The sequence below is a fragment of the Lissotriton helveticus genome, chromosome 6 (assembly GCF_964261635.1).
Source record: "Lissotriton helveticus chromosome 6, aLisHel1.1, whole genome shotgun sequence".
Lineage (NCBI taxonomy): Eukaryota > Metazoa > Chordata > Amphibia > Caudata > Salamandridae > Lissotriton > Lissotriton helveticus.
The window spans coordinates 314,635,609-314,661,150 of record NC_136067.1 but is presented as its reverse complement, the minus strand read 5'-3'; the positions used below and the strand labels follow the sequence as shown (position 1 = coordinate 314,661,150).

Genomic DNA, 25,542 nt, shown 5'->3' with positions numbered 1-25,542 from the left:
TCTACCACAAACCATAGACAAAAACCCAAATACTACAAGACAAAACGTCGGGTTACCTCAAAGTCCAGTAGAAGACACGGGGATGGTAAAAATAATCTTGGTCTGAATTAGTTTGCTTCTAAAGTGTCATCCACATGAAGTCTCAGCCCTTTCCAAGTTATTTAAAGAATAAGTGTCTTCTAGCCAGATCAGAACAAAAACTACAGGATGACAAAACCATTCAAGATAACACTCCAGACACACATCAATGGTAATCATCAGTTTATTACACTGTGAAAGCAGAACCTTCTGCTTCTGTTTCGCACCACTGGCTGTTCCATTAAATAGCCTCTAAATCCACAGAACTTCAAGCAGCTGACAAAAGGCGAGGCTAGCAGTGCTCAAATAAATGTCGAATAAATTAGTATACATAGACCTCAACCCCAAGGACTGCAAGAGTCAGGAGTGCAAGCAACACAAGGAAGCAGGGTACAACGAACCGGACATTGGAGATCAAATGCATGGGCGCAGAAGTACCAGGCATCCGCCCACCAATCACCAAAAAGGAAGGAATGGAGCAACAACAAGGCGAGCATCCCTCAGGGAGGGAGTAAGAAAAAAGCACTCACAGAGGACCGCCGCCCAGAAGCAGGCGAGTGCAGAAGACAGAGAAGGGTCCTCGAAGAAACGGGGAGGAAGTCCGGGTTGTGAAGGAATCTGCGACTAGAATTATCTCTACCAGATACATCGTTACCAAAGGTAAGTAACCTGTACATCTGATAGAGACTACTAGCTGCAGATTCCTTAATGTAGAATAGATTCTCTAGCCATACCCCAAAGGGGAGGAGGGTTATGCGAGAAGACCTCCCCAGCTCAGACGAGCCCAAGACCCCCCAACAGGGGACCCACGACAGGGACAGGGAAAGAGCCCCATCCACCGCAGCAGGGATAAGGCACAGGTCCTAAGCCGAAGAGAACCTCAACATCGCGGAGGAACACCTGCCTCACAGGGGATGTGTTAGAACGACAAAGAGGCAACCCAGCCTTCACCAACAGGAGAAAGCAAAACGAAGGGGAGGGAGGGGGGAAACCAGAACACCCCAAGCCCAATCAATGCACCAGGGAACTCCACTGGAAGCCCCAAGGCACAGGCAGCGCCGAGGAATTAGAGCCACCTACAGACCCCAAGGAAAAGAGGCCTCCAGCGGGAAACATACCCAGTGAAGAGGGCCGCCGAGCCCATCACAGCTTGAAGCAAAAAACAAGACTGAACGACGCCTCAGCAATAAGCAGGCAGAAGAATAAGAAGGAAGCTCACAATGGCCCGCAGGACAAAAAGTAGGAGCTCCCGGGCCCATGCCAAGGTCGCCGGCCACAGAGCAGAAGAGCAGGCAGGGACAGCCAGCTGCTGACAATGCCACGAAACGAAACGCCCGGACCACGTCGGGCCAGAATAAGGGCAAGCTAGTAAACCGTCCTGAACGACCACTAAAGGGGACCTCCCCGGACAGAACCGATCCACTAAGTAGTGAGAGCAGCAAGAAGATGAGGAGTAACAAGTAGGACGGACCAGGCTGGCAACACAGGAAACTATGCCCTCGGAACCACCAGGCAGAGGGCCAGACAAAATGGCAGGCAAAGGGCAAAACACCGCGGCACAATGCTGTAGATGGCCAAGCCACTCCCCAGTAAGGATCAAAGACTACACCATCGTAATACAGCAACAGCAGTGAGGCCGATGAACCCACCAGGGGAAGTACACACCCTCCCCGCATAAGTCAGAGCTATACGCTATCTACATATACCCCACATAGGGTAGGACACGTCCCAAGAAAGCATGGGAACCACTCTTAGGGAAAAAACAATCAGAGGACAAAATCATAGACCTGCGGCAGAAACCACAGAAGGCTTGGTAGCCAGCCAGAAAACACATACGTACCAAAAAAGGAGCAGAACCAGCAGTCAACTGAAGAGCGGGGCCAACCAAAGACCCCCAGGGCACAGTATCCCTCACAGAAAGTGTAACAGCCCTCCAAAAACCAAATATCAGGAGCAAGTGGGATAACGTCTTCCACCAAGCCCCGGAGGTTCAGTAAACCAACCTACTGAGGAGGAGGAGGAGGAGGACGGAGCCCCGTAAGAAGACGCTGAATGGTGGAGTCTGCATGAGTATTAAACAACAGAACAGCGTCCAAAGAGAGGTCGACCAGATGCTGTCTGACATTTTAAGGGAAAACAGCATCGCGTAGCCAAGAATGGTGACGGAGAGCCGCAGAAGTGATAATAGCACGGCCAACAGCATCGGCAACATCCAAAGCCGCACGAAGAATAAACATGGCCAACTCTCTGCCATCCAACACATGGCCCCGCAGATCAGCACGGGCCCCCTCATGAGAGACATGAGAAAGACAGGACTATACAGAATCCCACAGGCCAGAAGTAGCCCTGGTCAGCACACACAAAGTGTTAAGCGTCCTCAAGGCAGCACTGGAAGAAGCGAAGACATTACGCCCCCATGAATCTAACCACCGGGCCTCCCGAGACGGAGGGAACACCACCACAGACAAACATGGAAAGGCATTGCGTAGTAGAGCGCCTTGAGTAGAAGGGTGGAAAGACAGACCCAGTCGTGCGGAGCAGGACGATGGCGGTGCAGTAGTGCCTGAGGCACCGGATCGCCTGTGGCGCGGCGCCCCTAAGCCCCACAAGAAAATTATGGAGTGACGCTTCAAAGGGAAGGGACAACTTCCGTCCACCAGAGCTCCAAGAGGTTGTCTGTGGGAAATGGAGGGACAGGTTCACCCATCCTCATGATACCAGCAGCCGTGGAAATAGCCCAAACAAAGGCAACACTGGCCTCAGTAGGGCACCACGGAGGTGAAAGTAATTCCTCCGTGGCGACGGTTACAGACTGAGCCGCCCAACCCCAAGTCCAGGGGGAAGTGGCCAATCCCGGCATATAGGAGGATCCACTGAGGAATGGGGAACCTGACGGGCCCCAGGGGAGGGCGGATATGCCAGAGGAGAAGCCAGCCGCGAGCCACGGAAAGAAGGGTTTAAGGTTTTAGGCCTTGGGGACGGCGAAGAGCCTCCCCTGGAAGATGCCGGTGAAAAGGCAACTACACGGCGCCCTGTCTCCGGAGAGGAACACACCAGCAGGTGACAGACCTTAGGAGAAGAAGGGATCTCAGGAGTCAAATCCAGGGCCTGGCGCCGGCACCGCACCATGGAGCCCGCCATTGGCGCCTGATCAGCGTCGACCGGCGCCGGTCCGACTCCTGCCACCACGTGCTCTCCAGGAGAATGGGGCGTGGCCAACGCCAAACCAGCGAAGGCACGGTGCCGAAACGGCGCCGGCTCGACCTTGGACGGGGCAGCTGCCCGCGCCGAGGACGGAGTGGGACTCGGGAGGGCGCCCTGGACCCCGGCCTCCACCCTAGACTCCACCGGAGCCGGGGAGGAAGGCTCCTGGCGCCTTAGCGGCACCGGCTTCACCTTTGGTGAGGCAGCCGCCTGCTCAGAGAATCAGAGAATCGAGAGGGACTCTGGGACAAGCTAGGAGTCCCGGCGATCGCCTGCGACACTGCAGGGAGCCCCGTTGGGATTTGCGGCGAGGCAGGGTCGCTAGCTGTCGACGAGGGACGCCCCGAAGGACTACTCCTCGACGACGACACCCTCCCATGACCTGAAGCCGAAACCTTTGGCGCCGGAGCCACCGGCAACACCGCGGAAGTCCCCACGCAAGGCAAGGGATCCGCAGACGTCACAGAAGGTGAAGGAAGGGCCAAAAAAGCCTGCAGCGCCACCGCGTAGGCTGTCATTTGGGCCCTAGAAGCCTCCGCGCTGGGAACTGGCGGGTAGGGAGGAGACAGGCTGGGGCACCTGTCCTGGGGAGAGCCAGGGCCCAGCGCGGAAGGAGGACAAGGCCTCAGTGACATACTGACCCAAAGGGCCACAGCAAAAGGCAATTCCGCAGACAAAACCGGCTGTTCCTTGCCTCCGAGGTAGAGGACGGACGCTGGGACGACACCGAGCTGGATAAGCGCGCCGACAGTAACTTCATCCAGCGCTCCCGCCTTGTTTTAGGCTTTAGGTGTTGGCAGGCGTCGCAACTCTCCAAGTCGTGTTACCACATGCAAATCGAGTGAGGGTCCGTAGCCGACATTGGACGTGCACAGGAGGTACAAGTCTTGAAGCCCGAAGGCTTTCGCACACTGTTCCACTAAACGCCAAAGCGTAAGAAGAGAATGGAAGGCCTGAAACAGGCCAGGACAGTAATCCGGATCCGCGTTGCACGCGGTAAGAGAAAAAACTGACGTAGGCGCGCCGGGGTGGTACTATGTATCCTCACTGATGTCTCCAGCGCGGACGACGTCAGGTCGGAGTCACGTGGTGTCGTACCCCCAGCACGCAGGGATGCTGTGGCAGAAAAGTTTTCCGGATCCAGTCTCACGCCTGGGGATAATTTCACATTAAGGAATCAGCGGCTAGTAGTCTCTATCAGATTTCTATTTTAAAGAAAATGTAGGATCAGTCTCCTCAGCTCAAATCCTATGGGGTGCGTTCGGTGTCACAAAAGGTAGGGCATTGGCATTGATGGTCGGTCATAAGAGAGAACTCACGAAATGCATAACAGAGTTCGAGGAAGATATCCTAACCAAGGAGAGAGCCTTGGCAGTCACCACTGACCAGGAGGCGCAACACTCATTGGCGATAGTGCGACTTGATTACCAACAGCTCTTAACGGACGCGGCCAAGGCGAGGTATAAATCTACATGTCATAAGATATACGAACATGGAGAGCGGACAGGCAAGGTTCTTAACTGGTTAGAAAGAAAGGAGCCATTATTTAGGTGGGTCCACACACTGCACGGGGTCAACGGGGAGGTAATCACGGATCCCCAACAGATCGTGACCCGTTCGCCACTTACTTCTCATCAGTATAAACAACCTCTGGGATATCCAAGCAATCCGTGGACGCAGACCTGCTATCGAATATAAAAGCCACTGGTCTGACAACACAAGATAAGGAATCCCTAGAGGCAAAGCTCACTGAAGAAGAAATTCAGACAACTATTCAAGATGTTTCCATGGGACCCAACGGACTTCCAATCGAATTCATTAAAGCAATGGCTTCCAAACTCTCTCCTCATTTGCTCCAAATGTACACCGAACGTTTCGAGAAGGGGGCACCACCTGGAGACATCAGGAAGCCCTTCATTGTGGTTATCCATAAACAGGGTAAAGCCCCAGACTATTGTAGGGCCTACCGGCCCATCTCACTCCTCACAGTTGAGGCGAAAATACTAGCGAAACTGTTGGCCAACAGACTTATCCCCTATATCACCGAACTAGCACACTCGGATCAATCCGGGTTTATGCCAGGAAGGAACATGGCCTTGAATCTAAGGCGATTACATAGGGTCCTAGGTAGACGTGACATGATCAGGATTTAGCCCAAACTTTATAAAGTGAATCCAATTGCTCTATGCCCACCCAACCACGCATGTGATAGTAAATAATCACATCTCTCGTCAATTTCCATTGGGAAAGGGTACTAGATGGGGTGCCCTTTGTCGCCCTTGCTTTTCACCATCATACTTCAGCCGCTGGCGGTCTTGGTCAGAGGAGACCCGCTGATCCGTGGCCTGAAGTGGATAGAGAACCACGAGGACCGCATCTCGCTTTGCGCAGATGATATCCCCTTGTATCTGGCATCACCCTCACAGTCTCTCCGCCAGCTCCTTCATATATTCCACATCTTTGGCGCCCACTTGGGGTACACCATTAACTGGACCAAGTAACAGCTCTATGTGTTTTGGGGCGCACCCCCATATAATCCTAGAGGATACGATATACAAGTGACATTAAAGGGATTTAAATACCTCGGCATATACATCACACCAGAGCCGACCCTATTTTATGAGACAAATCTGCTTGCATCCCTGGCATGTCTCTGAGCCGACACAAAGTATTGGTGAACTCTCCCCCTCACTCTTTTGGGATGCACAGCCCTTTTTAAAATGTTAGCATTACCGCGTTTTCTCTACGCTGTGCGGGGATTACTATGGGACAGCCGAGCCCCACAGATAGCCATGAAAAAGTTGACACTGGGCTGGTATGACGGGGGCATTTCATTACCCGACATGAGGCTCTATTACCAGGCATCCCAACTAATAAATGGGTGTACAGGGAACACGACGATCCAAATTTCTGTACAGATCGATGGCTTTTGGGACAGGGAGTATATAATAGGGTACTCTATACGAACCCTCGTAAGCTAAAACTCACAGGACCTACTGCACGCACAGTGGACACCTGGCATAGAGCGAATAAACAATTGGGCAGGCATAACAAACTCACACGGGCCACCCCACTCAGGGAAACTGTATCCTGTGTAAAAATTAATAACTGGTGTTGTTTTGGTTAGGGCGCCTAAAAAAAATAGGGCAGGAGGTTTGATACCTCAGGCGCTGAGGTGTAATACTCCGAATAAGGAGTTCACATGTGTATATACAATAATTTAGGGTCTTTGTAATTTTTGTATATATTTTAGTTTTTTCTTGATTTTGAAGAGTCTGCGATTGATGTGCTATCATATGTGGTGTATATATTATTGATATATATTTATTTCCTATTTTTTGTGTATCCAGCACCATCCTTTGACATGTATACTCTATAGGTAGGCATAAGAAATTATGCCTATGAATAAAAAGGCCATAACCCTCACATATAAAAAGCTACTAAACAATGGCCCAGAAATGGGGGGGCAGGGGTTGTCGCGAATGGGCAGTCGAAATGGACACTGCAACATAGCTGAAAAAGAGGACTTTAAAAACAGGGGCTGCCCAAAAAAATGGGACAGTAAATGGGATGGGTGGAATAGGTACAGAGGAGACATCTGCATATCCCCTACAATCGAACTGCACCGTAATTGACTCAAACTAGGGGACATAATGTGACCCTACATGGAGATAAATAGCGTGACTAACTGTATATTGTATACTCTGTGCTGTAAATGTCTGCATCGCAACTTTGACATAGTGTTGTACATTATCCAGTGGACACGTCTGATATTGCCAAAGTGACTGCCTGCGGAGATGTAAACTGCGACTCCCACATATCACCCGTTCTGAAACATGCATATGTATATTGTGGATTCGTATACTGTCCTATAGCTGCTATATTTTTTTTCTCAATAAAAATGTTTTTTTTTTTTAAATAAACCAGAAGACCTCTAATCTATAGTGGCAGCCTCTTATTTAAAATAACTGCACATTTATTACAAGAATGCCTCTTAATTAATGCATCAGAGAAGAGTTTTCCTACTGAAATTCAGCCCATGGCAGTGCTTAATTTGTTAAAACAAATATGCGCCAAGGCCCTTTACAGGAGGCCACTGCAGCCTACACTACCTCATTGCCCCAGGCAGAGCCGACAAGAACCGAACCAACACAACTATAAACCATCAGACTCCTACAAGTGTGTCAATTCAGACTATTTCACACCCCTAAAGCAATAATAATGGCTTTGGAAGCAGGCATTAGTCATTTTTAATGTATTTATTTTTCTTATGTATCAAGCAAGTTACACTTGCTTAATTAAAAAAAGGGAATATTTAATGAAATTGTACACCAGTTTTCTTTTACTAGTTTGCAAGATTTGTCTCAGCAAAATGGTTACCCTTTAGCAGTATCTTTGTTTCAGTGTCTTCCCAGCCTTCTGAAACCACCATTTTTTTTAACTAAATGAAATCATATAATCTCATCCTTTGTAAGGGAAAGAAAATCGGCTAAAGCAGCGAGAAGGGAACTAAGTGCCTCACTAGTATAGGGGAAGGTTGGACTTTACCAGAGAAAGGATATTATCCTACAGCTTTAGCTCTATTCTTTCTAAGGAGGAGGATTTCCTCAAGATGGTAGTCCATTTTGCCAGTTATTGTTCAACAAAGAGGCTTAAATATAGATGGTGGGTTTCGCTTATAAATTTCAAAACCCCAAATTCTCTAAAAATGTAAGTTTTAAAGTTTTGCAGGCTCTTTGTGCGGGTAACAATCTCTGGACAAATCAATTTATGATTAATTGTTAAATCAGCTGTGTTCTCCTGGGGAAACCTCCATGGAAGTACCAGAATAGAGTAGCAAGGAAGTATGGAAACTCTAGCAAATGTTAAAAATCGAATGCTTTCCTCCCGTTATAAAACTTCTGGAAGTATGGAATATTTATTTTTAGGAGGTAAGTTTAGAAGGTATATGTACTCACAATTTTGCATTTTTTGTCTAGTTAAAGAAAAAAAATTATTTAACTTTGTTCACTATTGCATTCTTCTAACCTTCTCAGAAGGGACTGACGATTCATATGAATATAGTAAATTACTCTGTATCAGTCCTCTTAATTATGATGAGTACAGTGCTACAGAAAAGAATCTTGCCATAGCTATTTGCAGAACAACTATGTTCAACAGGTAGGAAGCGATCTGATAAGGGCGAATACTCCCCATTAATACAAAAGGCGTACAATTGTGACAATTTGGACAAGAGGAAGCATGAAGACGGGACAGTTTTACACTACATTGATAACTACGATTTTGTTGTGACATTAGTGCATTACAGAGGCACTGAAACAGCAGGGTGAAGAGGAGTCAAATTATTTGTATACGAATTCTTACAGAGCACACTCAACACCAAAGGGTATTAGAGGGCTTTACAATATAACACAATGATGCAGAGCATCATTACATAGAACAAAAATAAGTAAGCATGTAACTTCAACGATTAGGCACATCTACATCTCAAAACACACACCAGTAGGGAGGTGATAAAGGACACAAGACATCAGGAGTCAGAAAGAAATTAGTTCACAATATATAGGAGAGTAAGAAAGAATACTGATAGCTAGGGTAAATAAAATAAAAAATAATATATATATTACATCATGTTTTAATGAGAAGTGACAAAAAACCTTAAGACATGCTTGCCTGTTGCAGCACAACTACATCCTATATTTCTGTTGCTAACAAATGTACAGCCATGTGCGCTGGGTAAACAAAACAGGTTTTACGATTTCCAGATGTACGCTTCTTTTGGAATATATCTGAATTAACATAAGTCATGTTCACCTGAATGTTGAAATGATCAAGCACTGCAATAAGTTCTTCTTTTTTGGAAGATATGATACTCCCTACAGTAAAGATAAGAAAACAAAACAAGTTAACAGAAAAAAACTGATACCAGTGACAATAACTTGGTATTTTGATGTCATTGACACCATTATGGGCATTCACTGTCATTATTTGCTTGATTGGGAAAATTCACTTCCTAATCCTTTTTTTCCTCACTAACGTTGACAAGTACTTCATAATTCCATATGCCCTTGCTCCATTTTTAGATTTTGCTCCAATACAGCCTCTTCTATCTGCCAGGGCTCAAATAAATAAGAGAATGAACACAAAGAGGACAAGTGGATCATCCCAATTTAGCCATTGCTTTGTCTCACAACATCAATCACATGTTAATCCATGGTTTCTAAAGATGGCCATTCACTTCCTCAACTGTCAGTCATCATGTGGAATGGCATTTTGCCCATGTAATTTAGAATGCATAGGAATGGACAAGAACATTCTAGAAAAAGGAAATCAACTGCACCTCTATGGCCTCCTGCAGACTGCCTTCTATGGGAGCTGTGATGCCAGTATACTGCAGGCTGTAGCTGGTGACACACAATAGCTACAATACAGAGACAAAGCGCAGACCTTGACAATTCTGATCTCCTGTTCATATGACTGGAGGCTGTGCACCTACATATCTGGAGGCCAAGATGAAATGTTACCGTCCCTCTTGCCTGCTGCACTCTAAACATGCAGTCTTCCAAGTAGTCCCCATAACACCAGAGCAGAAAAGACAGGTGCTTCTCTGCCACTGTCCACTGATTTTGGGTAGGTCCCCGCTTGATGGTCAGGCCAAGACTACAAACAGGGCTATTCTAGGTGCCACAAATGATGAAGCCAGATGCTCCCTATGAAGTGCCTTGCTACTTTTACCTAAAAAGTTATTTCTGCTTGAAAAGACTCGGCCATTATAACATTGGGTCGCTTACAGTCAGGGCCACTAGAATTATATGGCGGGAGCACCAGATTACGCAATAGGGTTGCCTAAATTACGCAGCAAGAAAAGTCAAAATTATGTACACATGGTTATACTGGTTTGAGCAAAGATTTCACCCCCTTACTACCAGTTTAACAACCAAATACAACAAGCATTGGCATAGCCAATAGGTCTCGCCTTTGGGACCTTATAAGTATAATGTTATGCAGTACTATATCCTTGGTGCAACAACATCAACTGTTGCATGGCTAAACACTTATAAGGTCTCAAAGGAGAGACCTATTGGCTATGTGAATGCTTGTTTACAGTGGCCTTAATTTAGCCCCGTCTCTATTGCAACCTCTACTTTTATGGTGGAAGGAGACAATTCCCAATGTAATATATGAGGTCGAAAGAACTTCTTATCCTTTCTAGCTTATTTTCCGATGAACAATGAAGAAAGCAGCATAGCAGTTTGTTTTGTTTCTGTTTTTATGAACTCTGCCAGTCCCCACCGCCTGTCATCGCGGGAGTGGACAGTCTGTCTTCCCTCTGCTGCCCCCCCACACCCCCAGCGTACAGAGCAGTCTGCCTCAAAGTAGGTTTAGACTGCAAGGATCTAGTCCCACATTCCCACAGCAACAGTACTGGAGGAGGGAGGGAGTGTATTTCCCCAGAGGTTGCCAGCTTTTGTGTATTTTCAGCTGGAATAACAGACACAGCATGTTCCGGCCTATTTACATAATTGGCTGGCTGCTCTTGGCCGTCATTTTCTGTATCTTCAGTTTTGGAAAAAAAACTTTTGTCTCCCCTTCTTTAGTTACAACTTGGAAACAGTCTGAAGACAGAAAAAGTTTGGCAAAGTTGATTCCACAAACTAAGCACATCATACACATTGTCATAAGCAGCGGAGTAAGGCCCAGTTCAACTTGCATTCACCAAGCCATTAGAAAAAACACAGCAGCATTTTTAGAAAGAACCATGACCCAATTATGCCATCAGCTATGCTTGTGCTAATGCCGTCATTTTAGCACAATAGTAAGTGTTGTGTTACAATGTAAGCGTAACTGAGCGCTGCCTTGCGAGAGATTCAGCCTCAAAGTCAGGGGCAGATGTTTTGGGTAGTCTGGCCCCAAAGAACAACTACGGCATGTTTGGTTCCATCCCACAATATTGTTAACAAGCACAGCAGGCTGCTGGCAGCAGGGAGGAGGAGGGGAGCTGCGCGATTCCCTTTAGAGAGTGATAATTGCTACCATATGGCAGCGCTCGCTCCCATCGCCAGACGTGCACGCATTGCCATTGAAGGCAATGGAACGCGTGCACGTTTTTGGCTGAAAAGCCAAACCGATAGCTATAGGTCTGTTTTGCCTATGCAGCTTATGCGCGCTGCGTAGGCGAGACCTGAAAAAGCAATAGAAATAGGACCAGATAACCTTGGTAAAGGGCCTTCCGCCGCATGAGAACCCAAGTCGCAACATTTTTAGTCATTTTTGATTAATCTAAACTACAAAGTTTTGGGAGAGAAAATCTGCAGATTATTCAGCAGCTGATGGATTATATGGCAAATACATATCTAGATGGGGAAAAAACTTATACGTAGCACTGCATAATTTCAGTGGCCCTGGTTACAATCTTGTACAACAGTATTAAAAAGACTAAGTACAAAAGAACCTACTTTCAAAGATTGTAATTAGAGCACAGATCGCTTGCTGAAATTTTGTCTAAATTAACCACACAGGTAAAATCAGTGTAATGCCGCACCTAGAGGTGTGTACATGTATTGCTCCTCTCAGGAGCATGCACAACCAAGTTATGGAGCAAGCACTATGTATACAAAATAACCATAAAATAGTAGCAGGTAGTAGTCTTACTTTATTGACCTCCATGCAATTAGTGTAGTGTTACATAAACGCCTAAGCACAGTCCGTGCATTCTGTATTGATGAAAGTGTTTTCGAAGGCATGAGCAGAACCCCTAAAAAGGGGCATCTGGCAGAAAATCTGTAATAGTTTCAGAAACCTGTGCGGGGTGTGCCCTAGAAGTGAATGAAAGTCTTCATTTCTAAACATATACTTATGACTTCTAGGAACTTCTTAAGAGTCAAAAGTATCTGGAGACATCGGTCTAATCTTTACCAATGCCAATGCAGGAGATCAGGGATTCAACATCCTGCAAATAGATCTAGCTAATTCCTAAGCCTTTGATCTTAGCATTTGACTCCTACATTAAGACTAATTTGAGAGATTACAATAGGTTAGAAAGTGACCCACTAATGAGCCCTAAACTTCAGCAGAAAGTAGAGACTGGATACTTTTTGGTTTTATTTCCCGGCTCATCTAAGACAGTAAGAATATTAATAGCTTGTACTATAAATAGCCCTTCCGCTTTCCTAAAAGGTCAGTTATCTGTGCATGTAGTGCCACAGATATCACACAAATGGGAGAAATTCACTTTTATGCTAGAAAACAACACAAAACCTCAGACTGTAGAAGCTTTCGTCAAGGACTTCTAAATTTGGAATTCTCAGGAAGTCCCCAGTCCCAATGATGGAACAGTAAATAACTATTACTTCCTCGTATTTGCTTCTTCTTACAATAGCAAAGGCCGTGGGTCACCCACAGACTGGCTTTACTATAAATAAGCAAGTGGAATATTGCCAAACATGTATAGTGCCAGTCAAAAATCAGTATGCTAAAAAAAAAAAAATTGAAGCACTTTAATTTACCCAGAACTGCTAGCACATACATCAACTACGTTATCACAAGTGCTCAACAGTAATAAGGGTTTGCAACAGTGAGCGACCCAAAATACCCTTAAGGGCTTGGGTAAATATATGGAAGGGTAAGGGGTGCCTTCAAGGGAATTTGTTTAAACAGAATAATATTATTTTGTAAAGATTACGAGGATAATTGAATAAACCTCTCCTCCTTTAGAGGTTTATTCAATTATCCTCGTAATCTTTACAAAATAATATTATTCTGTTTAAACAAATTCCCTTGAAGGCACCCCTTTCCCTTCCAACAGTAATAAGAACATTTATTGATAGTTACACTATTAGCTCATCATCTTAATTGAGCATTTTTGCAAATGTGTTTATCCAGTAACAAAGAATTCATTCAAGTAACAAATACGCATATGTATATTTTAGGTTGAAGCCATAACCCCTAAGGTTTGTGAAGGCTATGTGAAGCTTTTGCATCTAACTCAACAGCAACGTATAGAAACAACGTACAGTACTGCAATTTTGTGAAGTCTTCAGTTGTATCTAACTCGGGAGGAAGAACCACTTAAAGTTCTCCACTTTTATGAAAGGACTTTCAGGCTTCGCATCTGACTTGAAAGGGAAATCTAGTAACAACATGCGACACTACAGGTTTGTGAATTCCTTGTCAGTTTCAAGATGCAATTTAGAGTAAAATACAAAAGAATAAAAAGATCTTTTGAGAGAGGTCCTTACATATTGGTATACTCAACGGACATTGACACTATTCTGCTTCCTAAAACAGTACAGGCCTGAGGATCAGCACAGTTCTGTCAAGGCCGACTTTAGTATCAGAAACTGTTCTTTGGTGGCAAGTATGTCCCAAAAAAGTTTTCTAAGAAAAAGAATGAAAGCCCTCGACTACCAGAGACTGCTAGTACCTACGTATACTAGGTTGTAAGCATAGGACGTCCACAGTAATCAAGGTATTTATTTAAAGTTGCAAGACTGACTCTTTATCATGAACCACCTTGGGATATTAATTTCTCGTATAAAAATAAGCACCAATTATTAGAGTAGGAAGCAAACATTTATATGCACGTTTTTATGTTGATACCACACCCCCCTCAACTCTCAACAACATTTCATGCAATTGATTTTAAACTGATACAGACATCTAGTAAACTGTTTCAGGAACTGCAGTTTTGAGAAGACTTCTTGCAGTTCGATAGGACTGGACAGTGACAACTCAAAGTCTTGTGACACTGGAGCCTTATTAAAGTCTTTAAGCAGTTGCCCTTTACTCGAGAGGAACATCTAGTAAGGACCTGAGGTACGGCAGATTTGTTAAAGGCCAGGACTATCGGCTTTGCAACTTATTATTTTGTGTTGATTTCATAGGATCAGATATCCTCAATGTACGGAACAGTGTGCTAAAAAAATAACTTCCTACATCATTAAAAAAGAAAAACAATCCGGAAACTAGAATAGTACAAAACAAACTCACATTTGTTCAAAGTCAATGATATAAAATTTAGTAAAGTGCGCAGGGCACTTTAATAAGACAACTTGCATGCCCTTGTACATGCTTTCCGAGACCATAATTTTAGTATTCAAGGATAAATTAGGAAATTAAAAAATAAGGACTTATCACCTGTTTTACTTTTCAGTTTATAGCTGCGATTCCCCTCCACAGAAATATGTTGCTGGATAATTATAGACTCCCCATACACGTCAGGTTTAAATGCATCTTCTCCTCGATTTCGTAAGGTGATGGAAACATCTGCGGAACTTAAAGAAAAGTACCAGTCACTAAATGAATAGTCGTTTATCAATCTGAAGCAAAACGGAAGGGGCGCAAACACAATCTGGGGGGGTGGGGGTCTGAGAGACAAAGCATCAAGGAGTTTGGGGAAAAGTGCACAGAGGGCACGTGGGTAGGGTAAGCAATGGGGAGAATCATATAGGCGAAAGCAAAAGAAAGGGATGAAGAGAGAAGCAGTCAGACAAAAGAGATCAAGATGGAGTCTAAGTGGAATTGAGGTACACAAGGGAGACAGTTTGAAAACACATGCACTATATTAGAGATCTTAAAACAAAATGAACAAGCATCTGCAATGCAACAGGTCTCGCATTTACGTGAGTTTGAGCTATTGGCATTGTATTTATTTTATTTATTTATTTATTCAAAGTTTTATATAGCGCGAACAAGATCTTGACAGATATCAGAGCGCTTCACAGGGGGGGGGAGTGGGCAACAGGGGGGTGAGTAGACATAATAATTGGGTACAGTATAGTAAACGGTAGCATAATAGGATAACAGTCATGTGCTAATAAGATACAGGTAAATACTCAAATAGACAGTAAAATAAGGCGGTGCAGAGTCTTTGATCTAACTACAATAGAGATCATGAAATAACAGAGAACACTCAAATAGACAATAATATAAGACGGTGCAGAGTCTGAGCTAGCTACAATACAGATCATAAGAGATAACAATAAACATTCAAATAGACATTAAAATAAGGTGGTGCAGAGACTCTGATCCAGCTGCCATAGAGATCAATAGATACCAGTAAACACTCAAAATAGACAATACTATAGGACGGTGCAGAGTCTTTGATCCAACTGCAAACAAGGTCAGGAGGTCATGAATAAGAAGTTATTGGACCATTAAGTATCCAACGTTACAAAATCGGTGCAAAGTCTCTGAGCAGCAACAGTAAGGATCAGGTGAACTTGGCCATAAGGATGGCTTTCACTTCTTTCTTGAAGAGTGCAGTGGAGGAGATAATCCTCGTTTCAGGAGGGAGTGCATTCCAGATCCTGGGTGCCATTCCTGAGAAGGAGCGCTTGTAAGTTTTTTCCTTACGGAATCTGCGAGGTTTCAAAAGCAGACTTTTTGTACTTCTATTGGATCTCGAGCCTCCTGATATAGTCAACTTTTGAGTGAGGTAGTTGGGAGCCTTGTGGTGTATGGCTGAGTGTGTCATAACAGCAATTTTCAGTTGTATTCTGGCTTTGAAGGGAAGCCATTTCAGGGATTTCAAGTCAGGGGTTATATGAGAGTGTTTCCTTGAGCCCGAAATGAGTCTCGCGGCAGCATTCAAGGAGGCTCTTAAGGGTGCTGTTGTTGCTTGAGGGAGACCACTGAGGGCCACAATTCCATAGTCTATGCGGGGGATGACTAGGGCTTGTACAGTAGTTAGGAAATCTTTGGCTGGGAGAAAGGGTTTGAGTTTCCTCAGAGTGTTGATTTGGAAGTTAGCTCCTTTCGTTGCTTTGGTAATGTGCTGTTGCATATTGAGATTTGCGTCAAGTGTGATAGCTAAGGATTTCGCAGAGTCCACGATGGTGGGTCGGACATTGAGTGCTGTTAGGTGATTGAGCCATATTTGGGTGGTGGTAATTTTCGCAGGGGGTGATATCAGGAGGAACTCAGTTTTCAACGCATTTAGTTTGAGGTGATTGTCGGCCAACCAAGATTGGGTGTTCCTAAGTGTGCAGTTCAGAAGTTTGATATCTTCCGGGGATTGTACCTTTAGGTAAAGTTGAGTGTCATCGGCATACATATGGAAGTGTACATTGGATGCTTGGAGCAGGGTAGCGAGTGGTTCCATGATGAGGTTGAACAGCGTGGGTGAGAGGGAAGATCCTTGTGGGACGCCTAAATCTACTGGCACTGGAGAGGACAGCACGTTGTTGATCTTGAACTTCTGGGATCGGTTGTGTAGGAAGGAAGTGAACCATTTGAGCACAGTCCCGGATAAGCCCATTCTGGTATTTAGGAGCTCTAATAGGTTCTCATGTTTGACCGTGTCGAATGCTGAGGAGAGGTCCAGGAGGATGAGGAGGCAGGAGTCGTTGCGATCCAGGATTTGGAGGGTGTCATCAATTATGTGTGTCATGGCCGTTTCCGTGCTGTGTTTCGCTCGGAAGCCTGATTGATGAGGGTCGAGGAGTTCGAACTGGTCAATGTGTTTTGTTAGTTGGAGTTGCACACATTTTTCCAACAGCTTGGCCAGAGTGGGGATATTGGTGATAGGGCGGTAGTTGTTTAAGTCAGCCGGGTCAGCTGTAGGTTTCTTGAGTATGGGCGTGACTTGCCCCACTTTGAGGGAGTCCGGGATGAGACCTTGCTGAAGGGAGCTGTTAATGATTTTAGTCCAGAGTGGGAGAAGGACGGGGATGAAGTCTCTAACAGCATTGGCAGGTAGTGGGTCTGTGAGGTGATTAGAAGGCTTCAAGGTGCCTAGCAGTTTGTGTATTGCTTCTTCGGAGTAGGTGTCGAAAGACAACCAGGAAGCGTTATTTTTAGGTTGGGTGTCGGGCCTTTTGATGATGCTCGGGTATCGACTTACATCATTAAGGAGGTCACTCCTTATGTTGTCGGTCTTTAGCTTAAAGAAAGCAGAAAAGTCTTCACAGTGTGGGATATCGCTTGTTGTGCTGTTAGATTGTAAGGGTTGCGTCTTGGTTTGAGTTTTGACTAAATGTAAATGACAATGCCTTTTATTTATGTCTTGGTTTTTGAAAGATAAATAAACCACATTTACATTTACAACCACATTACAATGCCAGTAGCTTAAACTTGCGTAAATGCGAGACCTATTGCATTGCAAATGCTTGTAACACTCTGTCTCCATCACTCCATCTGGTCCCTTCGTCTCCTCTTTCAACACTTGACTTTTCTCTCGCTTGCTTCCATCCTACCTCCCTTTCTATCTACATTCGTCTCCACAACCTTTGCCCTCACTTTCACTCATCTGTTTCTCCAATGGTGCACTGAAGAGAAACTTGAATGGCATATTTATACAAAAAGAAAAAGAAAAACATACTGCCTGGCCCCAAAGATAAAGATTGACATGAATGCCACTGACCCAGGACCGGAAACCCCCCTTTTGTCACACACATCAATCACCCATATCTCACGCACCTCAACCAACATCTCCCACATAGGGCATACTTGACCTAACACCCTTCCAATAATGCTCTCCGAAGGGCGCCTGTTCCTGATGCAATTGGAGCGCTTCATGGCCTAATTCAGGGGCAGAAGTGCTCTACAAATGTGACTGTTCACTACAATATCTCCAAATCCATCTGCCCCTCTGATTCCTCCCGGCTATCTGCAACACTGCTTGTGTTCACCACCCTACGTGAAGCATTACACCGTCCCTCGTGGCTGTGGCAACATCTCTGCCAGTTGATATCTGTCAAAAAAGCATTACTGGGTCAATGAGATGATTATTGTATCATCTCCTGCAAGAACCTGTGTCTTTAACTGCTGATTTCTTTGTGTCGGGACATATGAAGCTCATAGATCAGGACACAGCGAAGGTGTAAGTGGAGGCAACAAATAGTTAATAACCATGTTCATTGTCTAGGCACTTTGCAAATTCAGTAACAGGCGTGCTGATACCCAACAGCCTCTGCACTCTTTTTACCGATCTCACAAGCATGAAAGGCTGAGTAGGCCCCAACTGGGAATCAATGTCAGTGCATTGCGATTCTGTGAGCGCAAGGCAGAGACCGCGGAGGCAGCTGAGCAGCAACAGCTGAGAGTGTTCGCAGAGAGCCGAACCGAGAGCTGGGTTTGGAACGCCGGTGGCCAGGGAAACAGGACCGGGAGTCACAGCCGCAGCCACAGCCGGCAGCAACCGACAGTTAGCAACTGACCCGCTGGTTCCCCTCTGGTCCCCCCAAAGCACTGGGCCATACCCATACCACATCGCTCCGGGGCCGCACCGCTCAGCTCCCGAGGCAGCGGCAGGGCAGCGGCAGGGAGGCAAGGAGGAGCAGCGGCCCGTCAGCGCCGATATTATCTAAAGTCGGCGCTGAGTATCGAGTGCTGAGCCGAGAGCCTCCGGGACCTGACATTGTGAGAAACTTAGGAATGGCGCGGAGATACCTGCAAGCCTGAGGGCCGAGGACCGGGCCGTGCTGTGTCGCGCTGTGTTGGGAACAGCTGGGAGTGAAAGTCGGGGCAGCGGCGGTGGCGGTTGATTCTAGAGCTGCTGATTGAGAGTTGTGTCCTTCCGACCTACTAGTTGTCAGAGCGAGCTGATCAAAGAGAAGAGGCGGCGGTGGCGGCGGCCGTGGCAGCAGAGGTGCCGCGGAAAGTCTAAGTGGGTCTTTGCTTTACCCAGTACTTAACACCCGGCCCCCGTTCACAAAAGTGGGGAGGTCGAGCTTTACGGGTGAAAGTGCTTGTGTCATAGCGCTGTGGTTGCGGCGATTGTAGGCGTCGGCGAGTGAAGGTGAAGGCAGAGGCGATAGTGAAAGCGGGGGTCACGAGTGCCTCGGGCGGTGCTGGCATTGCAAACACCGCGGAAGAGCAGAATAGCCTTCAAGAGCGCCGCGGGAGATCAGGAGCTGCAACGAGTTGCAAGGGGGGGCGCGAGTGCCGTAAGTACTGTGTCGTCTTGCCCTGCCGTGGTAACCTGACCCCGACCTCAGATTATCTCCTGACTTCACTTTTCTAATGCTGACAGTTGTGACCTGTGACTCGGGAGCTGAGAAAAGCTTAGATTTGATAACGAGCCATTAACAGCCTTCTCAAAGTAAAATATCAGTTTAAAAAGTCTATTAACATCTATACAGCATACAGCAAACCGCCATCTCCTCAGAAGTCATTCAGCCACTTATTGATTAAAATTGGATAATAATTGGATGATCGGATGATTGGACTGGAGTATTGGGTTCCAGCTAGTAGGAGGAGGAGCTTGTGAGCAGCAGTAGCAGCGGTGTGGAGTGTAGCAGGTTCATCAAGAAAATATCTTCGCCCGTAATCCGCAATCCGCAATCCACAACCCCTGTAAACACAGGCTGCGGTCCACGTCGGGTGAAGCGAGACCCGAGCGACCTCATTCCTCGCTCGCCTTCTCAGTGCTATGCGCTCTGTGCTATATTGTGCTGCGGCAGGTGACTTGCCTTGATTACCTCAGTTCTGCCGTGGATCTGGGTCAGTGGTTCTGCAGTGGTTTGCATCAGTTCTATATCTTCTTTTTGATCGTCCGTCTGTGGATTGTGGATCGCGGACCTGTGCTCCTCGGATTTTGGTCCTTGAACCTTGAACTTAGACTTTGGTGCCTCAGGCGTCCTTGCCTTGACTGTTTTGGACTCTGGGAGTAATTATTGACTATTCTCAGATACAATCTTGATATAAGTCCTGTTCAATATTTAGGGTGGTGTGTGTTGGTTTTATTTTTAATCTCCAAGTGGTCACTTTGACCCGAGAAATCTTCCACGGTCATCATAGTCACCATAGCCCCAGTTGCCAGACGGGAGTCGGCGTGCGGCACTGATTGGGCTACCGATGAATCGCCCAGGCCTCGGGTAAGGTGTCATGTGAAGAGCCGTGGGGGTCTTCGGAGGTATCTGGGTGCTATCTGAGGAATACTCTGTGTCGGATATAACGCCATGTAAAATCTATCCTGAGGCAGTATTTCTCTTTTTTCAGTTATTGTTCAGTTATCCTTTTTCTTAGAGCGAATGAAGTGCTCTCTTCTGTTAGTCTTGTCACATCTTTAGCTGGAGGAACCTCAAGTTTAAGTGGTGATAACCTCTTTTGCCATGGTAAAACTGCGTTCCCAGTCTAAAGTAAAATCTGTAAACCCTCTAGAAGCCATTAACCATAGTGATAAGAGTGACAAGAATTCGTGGAGTCCCCCAAAACCTCAAAAATTAATCCGTAGACGTAGAATTGGTGCTCATCTATCCCTTTTAAAATCATATCCATCTATTACAACAATGTTCTCTAAAAAGGGAAGAAGGTTTCAGAGCGCAACAGCGGAAAGCAACAAAGATCTTGTAGCTGTGGGAAATGAGGATAATTCAATGGAGGTGATAATGGACTCCAATATAATAGCTGAGAATGGAGTAGATAGCCATTTAATAAGACCAGAAGCACTCTTTCCTGTAATAATAATAATACAGAAACCTAATGGGGACGTAGGCAATGTAGCACCCCCTTCTATCGTAAGTCAAGCTGTTGTGTCATATCAAGAAGGGGTGGTGAAAAATTCGGGTTTGGAGATGGAATTGGCCCTATCTAGGAAAGAGGTGGCAGTTCCCATGCAGAGTAAGGGCGGCGAAAGTGAGGACGTCACCCTTCTTTCTCCACTAGCAGATTTGATAACCCTTTTTGAAAAAGTTCATGACAATGTAAGTGTATCTCAAAGGAGTTTACCAGACTGCTCATCATCAATAAAAAGAAGCGATTTCTCTCCTAAAAGTGAACATCAGAAAGTCCATAGTGAACTTAGTGGGCAGGCAAAAACAGAAGACCTCACACTCTTCCGGATATTGCCATTCAACTGGAGCAGAACGACTGAAGCAGTTAGAAATATCGGGTGCTCAATGTCTGGTTATAGACCCCCATCCGAATAAGGAAATATTGTCTCCCCAAGCAGGACCTCACTTACACATGCCAATTATGTATAGTAGTACTCCTACTAAATTCTCTTTGACATCAGATTTCCATGATTTAACGATGCCCCGAGATATCCAGGTAGAGAATTCCGCGTTTACATTGTCAAAAAATGAGATTGCAGGATTAGGGGGGCTAACGTATTCATTCACTAAATTGGAAAATATTTTGGCTGCAATTTTGTCCCTGCTGGAGAAGAGCGCCTCTAACTCGGATCATATCCTCAAAGTCTTAACGCCCATTTTGGGAGGGGTTTTAGACCTTAAACAACATAGCCAAGTATGTACGAAGTGTTACTCCCCTATACTTAATAATCTTTGTCAAATTAATGGCAGTATTCATGAAGCTGCTAATGGCCTAGGGTTAGAGGAACCGAATAAGCAGTTGGTGGACATTGGATGTTTGAAGCCTGGAAGAAATCTAACTCCAAGCCCATCCCAAACTACTGTTAATGACTCTACAACGGTCCCGACTGAGGGGAAAAGTGTAAATGTAAAAGTCTCTCCAGTGATAGATGTAGTGCGTGTTTTTCCAATCTTTAACATGAGCAAGTGCAAAAAACCCAAACCTCATGAATCATCTGAAATAATTAAAAGTTTAGAAGCATCTGGGGGGGGGGGGACATTTATTAGTAGGCGAGGGAAGTGTTAAAAACCAGGGTAGGAGGAAAAAGAAGGGGAAAAATCGCCGGTTTCCAAAACGTAAGCAGAGAAAGCTGCGGTTCCAAAGCTTAGTACTATCGGATCATTCTAGCCTTGCTCCTGATGATGAAAATAACACATCAACGGTAGCTAAACAGAGGATGACTTCGACTACAGCTGAGGAGCAAGATAGCGTACCCCAGCCAATTAGTTTGACTAGTAGGTCTAGTATCTCCCAGAATGAAAATGGGTTGGGTGAGGCCAGGAAAAGAAGGGATTCTAATCTGGAGAGCAGCACAGGAACAGCGGAGGATAATATAAAAATCTTTGTACCAGCCCCGAGTAAAAATTAAGTGGAAGCGCAGGTGATTCAGTGGGTCCCGCTCCGATTTTCATGAAGCCTGATATAAGTAATGGTGGGGGAGTTAGTCGTAATATGTCTACATCGGTTCACAACAATAATGGGGGTAAATCCACTTATTTCACGAGGAGCCCTTACGATACGGATGTATTGAGGCCCCTAGAGCTAGGTACTGGACATGTGAATAATGCTTTAATTTTTATCCCTCTTTTTGATGCCGAGCCAATGACACTGAATAGAAGGGCCTTACTTGGAATCCTATCGGAAATAGAGGATTTAAAGTTAATTTCCTCTAAAGATATCGAACTAGTCCTTTTAGATTGGAAGCACAAACCTTATGTCACCAAAGCAATTTTTTCATCAGGGGTGGTATCGTCCCTCGTGTTAGCAAATGTGGATGGCTTTACGAAACCAGGAATAGATGTTATTGTCTGCCCCACACCCCAGGGTGCTCCGTTGCAGAGTTTCGAAACTTCTCATTTTAGGCAAGGGATAGGATTAAATGTCCATGAGGGTGAAAATATGACCACAAAATTTGAGGATTTGGAAATTACAGTTGGGAGGGGATCGGGAGTAAGAAAAATGAAAGGTAGTAGCACCCGAGGCTCTTGAGGTTTTTGGCATTGATAGTGTGGAGGAGGTGTCAAAATGGAACTGGATTGCAGGTGCCTTGAATGGGGCTAAATCTACTAACACTATCCCCACAGAGCGTAGGTAGCCTACTAGGAACAATCGTGTCTTGGAATATGGCGGGGCTAGGAAAAGATCATTCTAAGCTTATTTCTTTAGCACACCTAGACCCCAAAATAATCTGCCTTCAAGAGACGTGGGCAATTGATGAATTCCAGTTAGATAACTACTACGTGTTTTGTAGTGCAGCAAAACAATCTATAAAGGGGCATGCAAGTGGAGGATTAGCCATTCTGCTAAGTTGTGAGTTAGTATGGGTCCCTGAGATATTTATTCATCCTTCAAATTGCTGTATCTGTGCAAAGTTAAAATTGGAGCAAGACAACCTGGGATATGCAACATTTCTGTATGTGGTAAATGTATATATCCCTTCTGGGAAAGCGTTCACCCCACTGGTCGATTCCATTTGCACTTTTGTGCAAAAGTTATGTAGCAATGATGAAAGAGTGTGTATCCTGATGGTAGGAGATTTTAATGCCAAGATTAATAATAGCTCAATCACATCCTTTTCCAATCCGGACATGGAGGAGGCTTTGGTTTATACCAGAGGCAATATTCCCTTCCAATTTAAGATCTGATAAACGTGGTCTTTTACTGTTGCAAAATTTGAGAAACCTTAACCTTATAGTATTAAATGGCAGATTCCCAGAGGACTCACCTGCAGCTCTCACCTTTCACGGGTCACATGGCAATTCCCTCCTCGATTACATGGCAGTGTCATTTCAACTGTTCGGGGTATGCTCCCAGTTTAAGGTTCTTTCTACTAATTTGAGTGACCACAACATATTGGCTGTCAAGATAGCTTTAATCCTCGAGAAACCTGAACTATGGAATCAGAGGAATGAGATAGTAACATATTCTCAAAGTAATGGACGTACTTGTTGGTCACATAAGAATCTTCCGAATCTTTATTGGGTATTTAAGAACATTGCGTTCAGTTTAACCTGGGAGAACCCGATCGCGAGATATGAAAGAGTCATGACTGCTGTCAGAAAGTTGGGAAGAAAGATGAAAGGGGATAGCGCCTCCCCCAAAGTAATACCTCCTAATGAAATTAAATTTCTTAATAATAAGATAAATATGTTGATCAGATCCCAATTTTTAGACCCATGGCCGTCAAGACAAAAAGAGATACACAGATTAAAACAGGTCCGGAAAAGGAAAATAGCTGCTGATCGTAGGGCCATTGAGGACGAAAAATGGGTTAACCTTCGAGAAGTGGCACTCTTGGGGGATAGTAGAAAGTACTGGGCATTGATTGCCAAATATTGTGACAGTAGAGTAAAATCCCAGCCCATGTTGATCTCTGAAATCGAATGGTCTACTTATATATCCCTATTGTATGCCCCGAATCCTTTAGATGCCAGGGATGAGGGGTTTAACAAGTCAACTTTTTCGGTAGAAAAGGTAGAAGCACCATTAATGAGCGATCTTGAGGGATACATCAAGGGGGCGAGATACTCTGGGGCAATGGGGCCGGATGATGTCCCTGTAGCCATTATAAAAAAGGACTGTGGCGATTGGGCAATGATGTTACATCCGCTGTTCGTCCATTGTTTTAAGTTTGGGGATATCCCTAATTCCTGGAAGGGCAGTATAATAGTACCTCTATATAAGAAAGGCCCTAAAAACTCTCCAGCAAGCTATAGGCAAATCTCCCTTCTGGACGCAACGGGAAAACTTTTTGCAAAAAGCATCCTTGTCCACCTGCAAGAGTGGGTACTTGGTAATAATTTAATTCCCCTTGAACAGTCTGGTTTTCGGAAGAATAGTGGCACCCTTGACAATATCTCTGTCTTACAAACCCTAATAGATAAATATCCTATAGCTCGGAGGCCTCCTCTGTATACAGCTTTCATTGACTTCTCCACGGCGTTTGATAGGGTAGATAGGGGGACGCTGTGGAGGAAATTGATAAGGATGGGGATCCCAGGGAATTTGCTAAGAGTAATAATTGCTCTCCACTCTTCTACCTAGACTCAAGTTCTGTTAGGGGGGACCCAAGGTCTATCAAAGAAAATCCCCACCCACAACGGGTTGAAGCAGGGGTGCCTATTGGCCCCTTTACTCTTTTCAATCTACATAAATGACCTTCCAAGCCGGGTAGGGGAGAGTAAAGGGGACCCTCCACAAGTGGGTGATTTAAAATTAAGTTGTTTGTTCTATGCTGACGACGCTATCATCATGGACCTAACCCCAATTGGGTTGCAAAGACGTTTGACGGAGTTGGTCAGGTACACTAATGAATATTTTTTTTAAATAAACATTTCTAAGAGCAAGGTGATGATTTTTAGTCGGAAAGGCTGTAAGGTTAGACCAAATCTGAAATGGTTTTTGGGGGATGAAAATATGGAAATAGTGACATTTTATCCTTATTTAGGAAACATTTTTACAAATAGGTGCTCCGCTAACAGACATTTAGATCACTGCAAAAGTAAAGCTATTTCACAAGCATCGGCAATTAACAGCTTGTATAAGCAATGCGGGAAAATACATTTTTCACATACTATTGCAGTGTACAAAATAAAGATTCCGCCGACCTTGAATTACGCATGTGAAACAATTGACGAATGTGAGTGGGCTAAGTTCGAGAAAGTGGAAGGTAAAATGTGGCGTCAAATATGTAATTTGAGTCACGCTGCATCAATCGCGGCTCTT

At 45.1% G+C, this 25,542-nt stretch overlaps 1 protein-coding gene across 2 annotated transcripts in view; it reads right to left on the bottom strand.

The window, feature by feature from the left end:
- The window catches only part of SMC6 (structural maintenance of chromosomes 6), a 1,026,872-nt gene that overhangs the window by 873,972 nt on the left and 127,358 nt on the right, over window positions 1-25,542 (bottom strand). For both annotated transcript variants that reach the window (XM_078647759.1, XM_078647758.1), the window contains exons 5-6: window positions 14,419-14,555; window positions 9,097-9,158 (exon numbers count right to left, since the gene is read on the bottom strand). In XM_078647759.1, coding sequence (XP_078503885.1) covers window positions 9,097-9,158; window positions 14,419-14,555 — 199 coding nt within the window. The remainder of the gene's footprint in view (window positions 1-9,096; window positions 9,159-14,418; window positions 14,556-25,542) is intronic.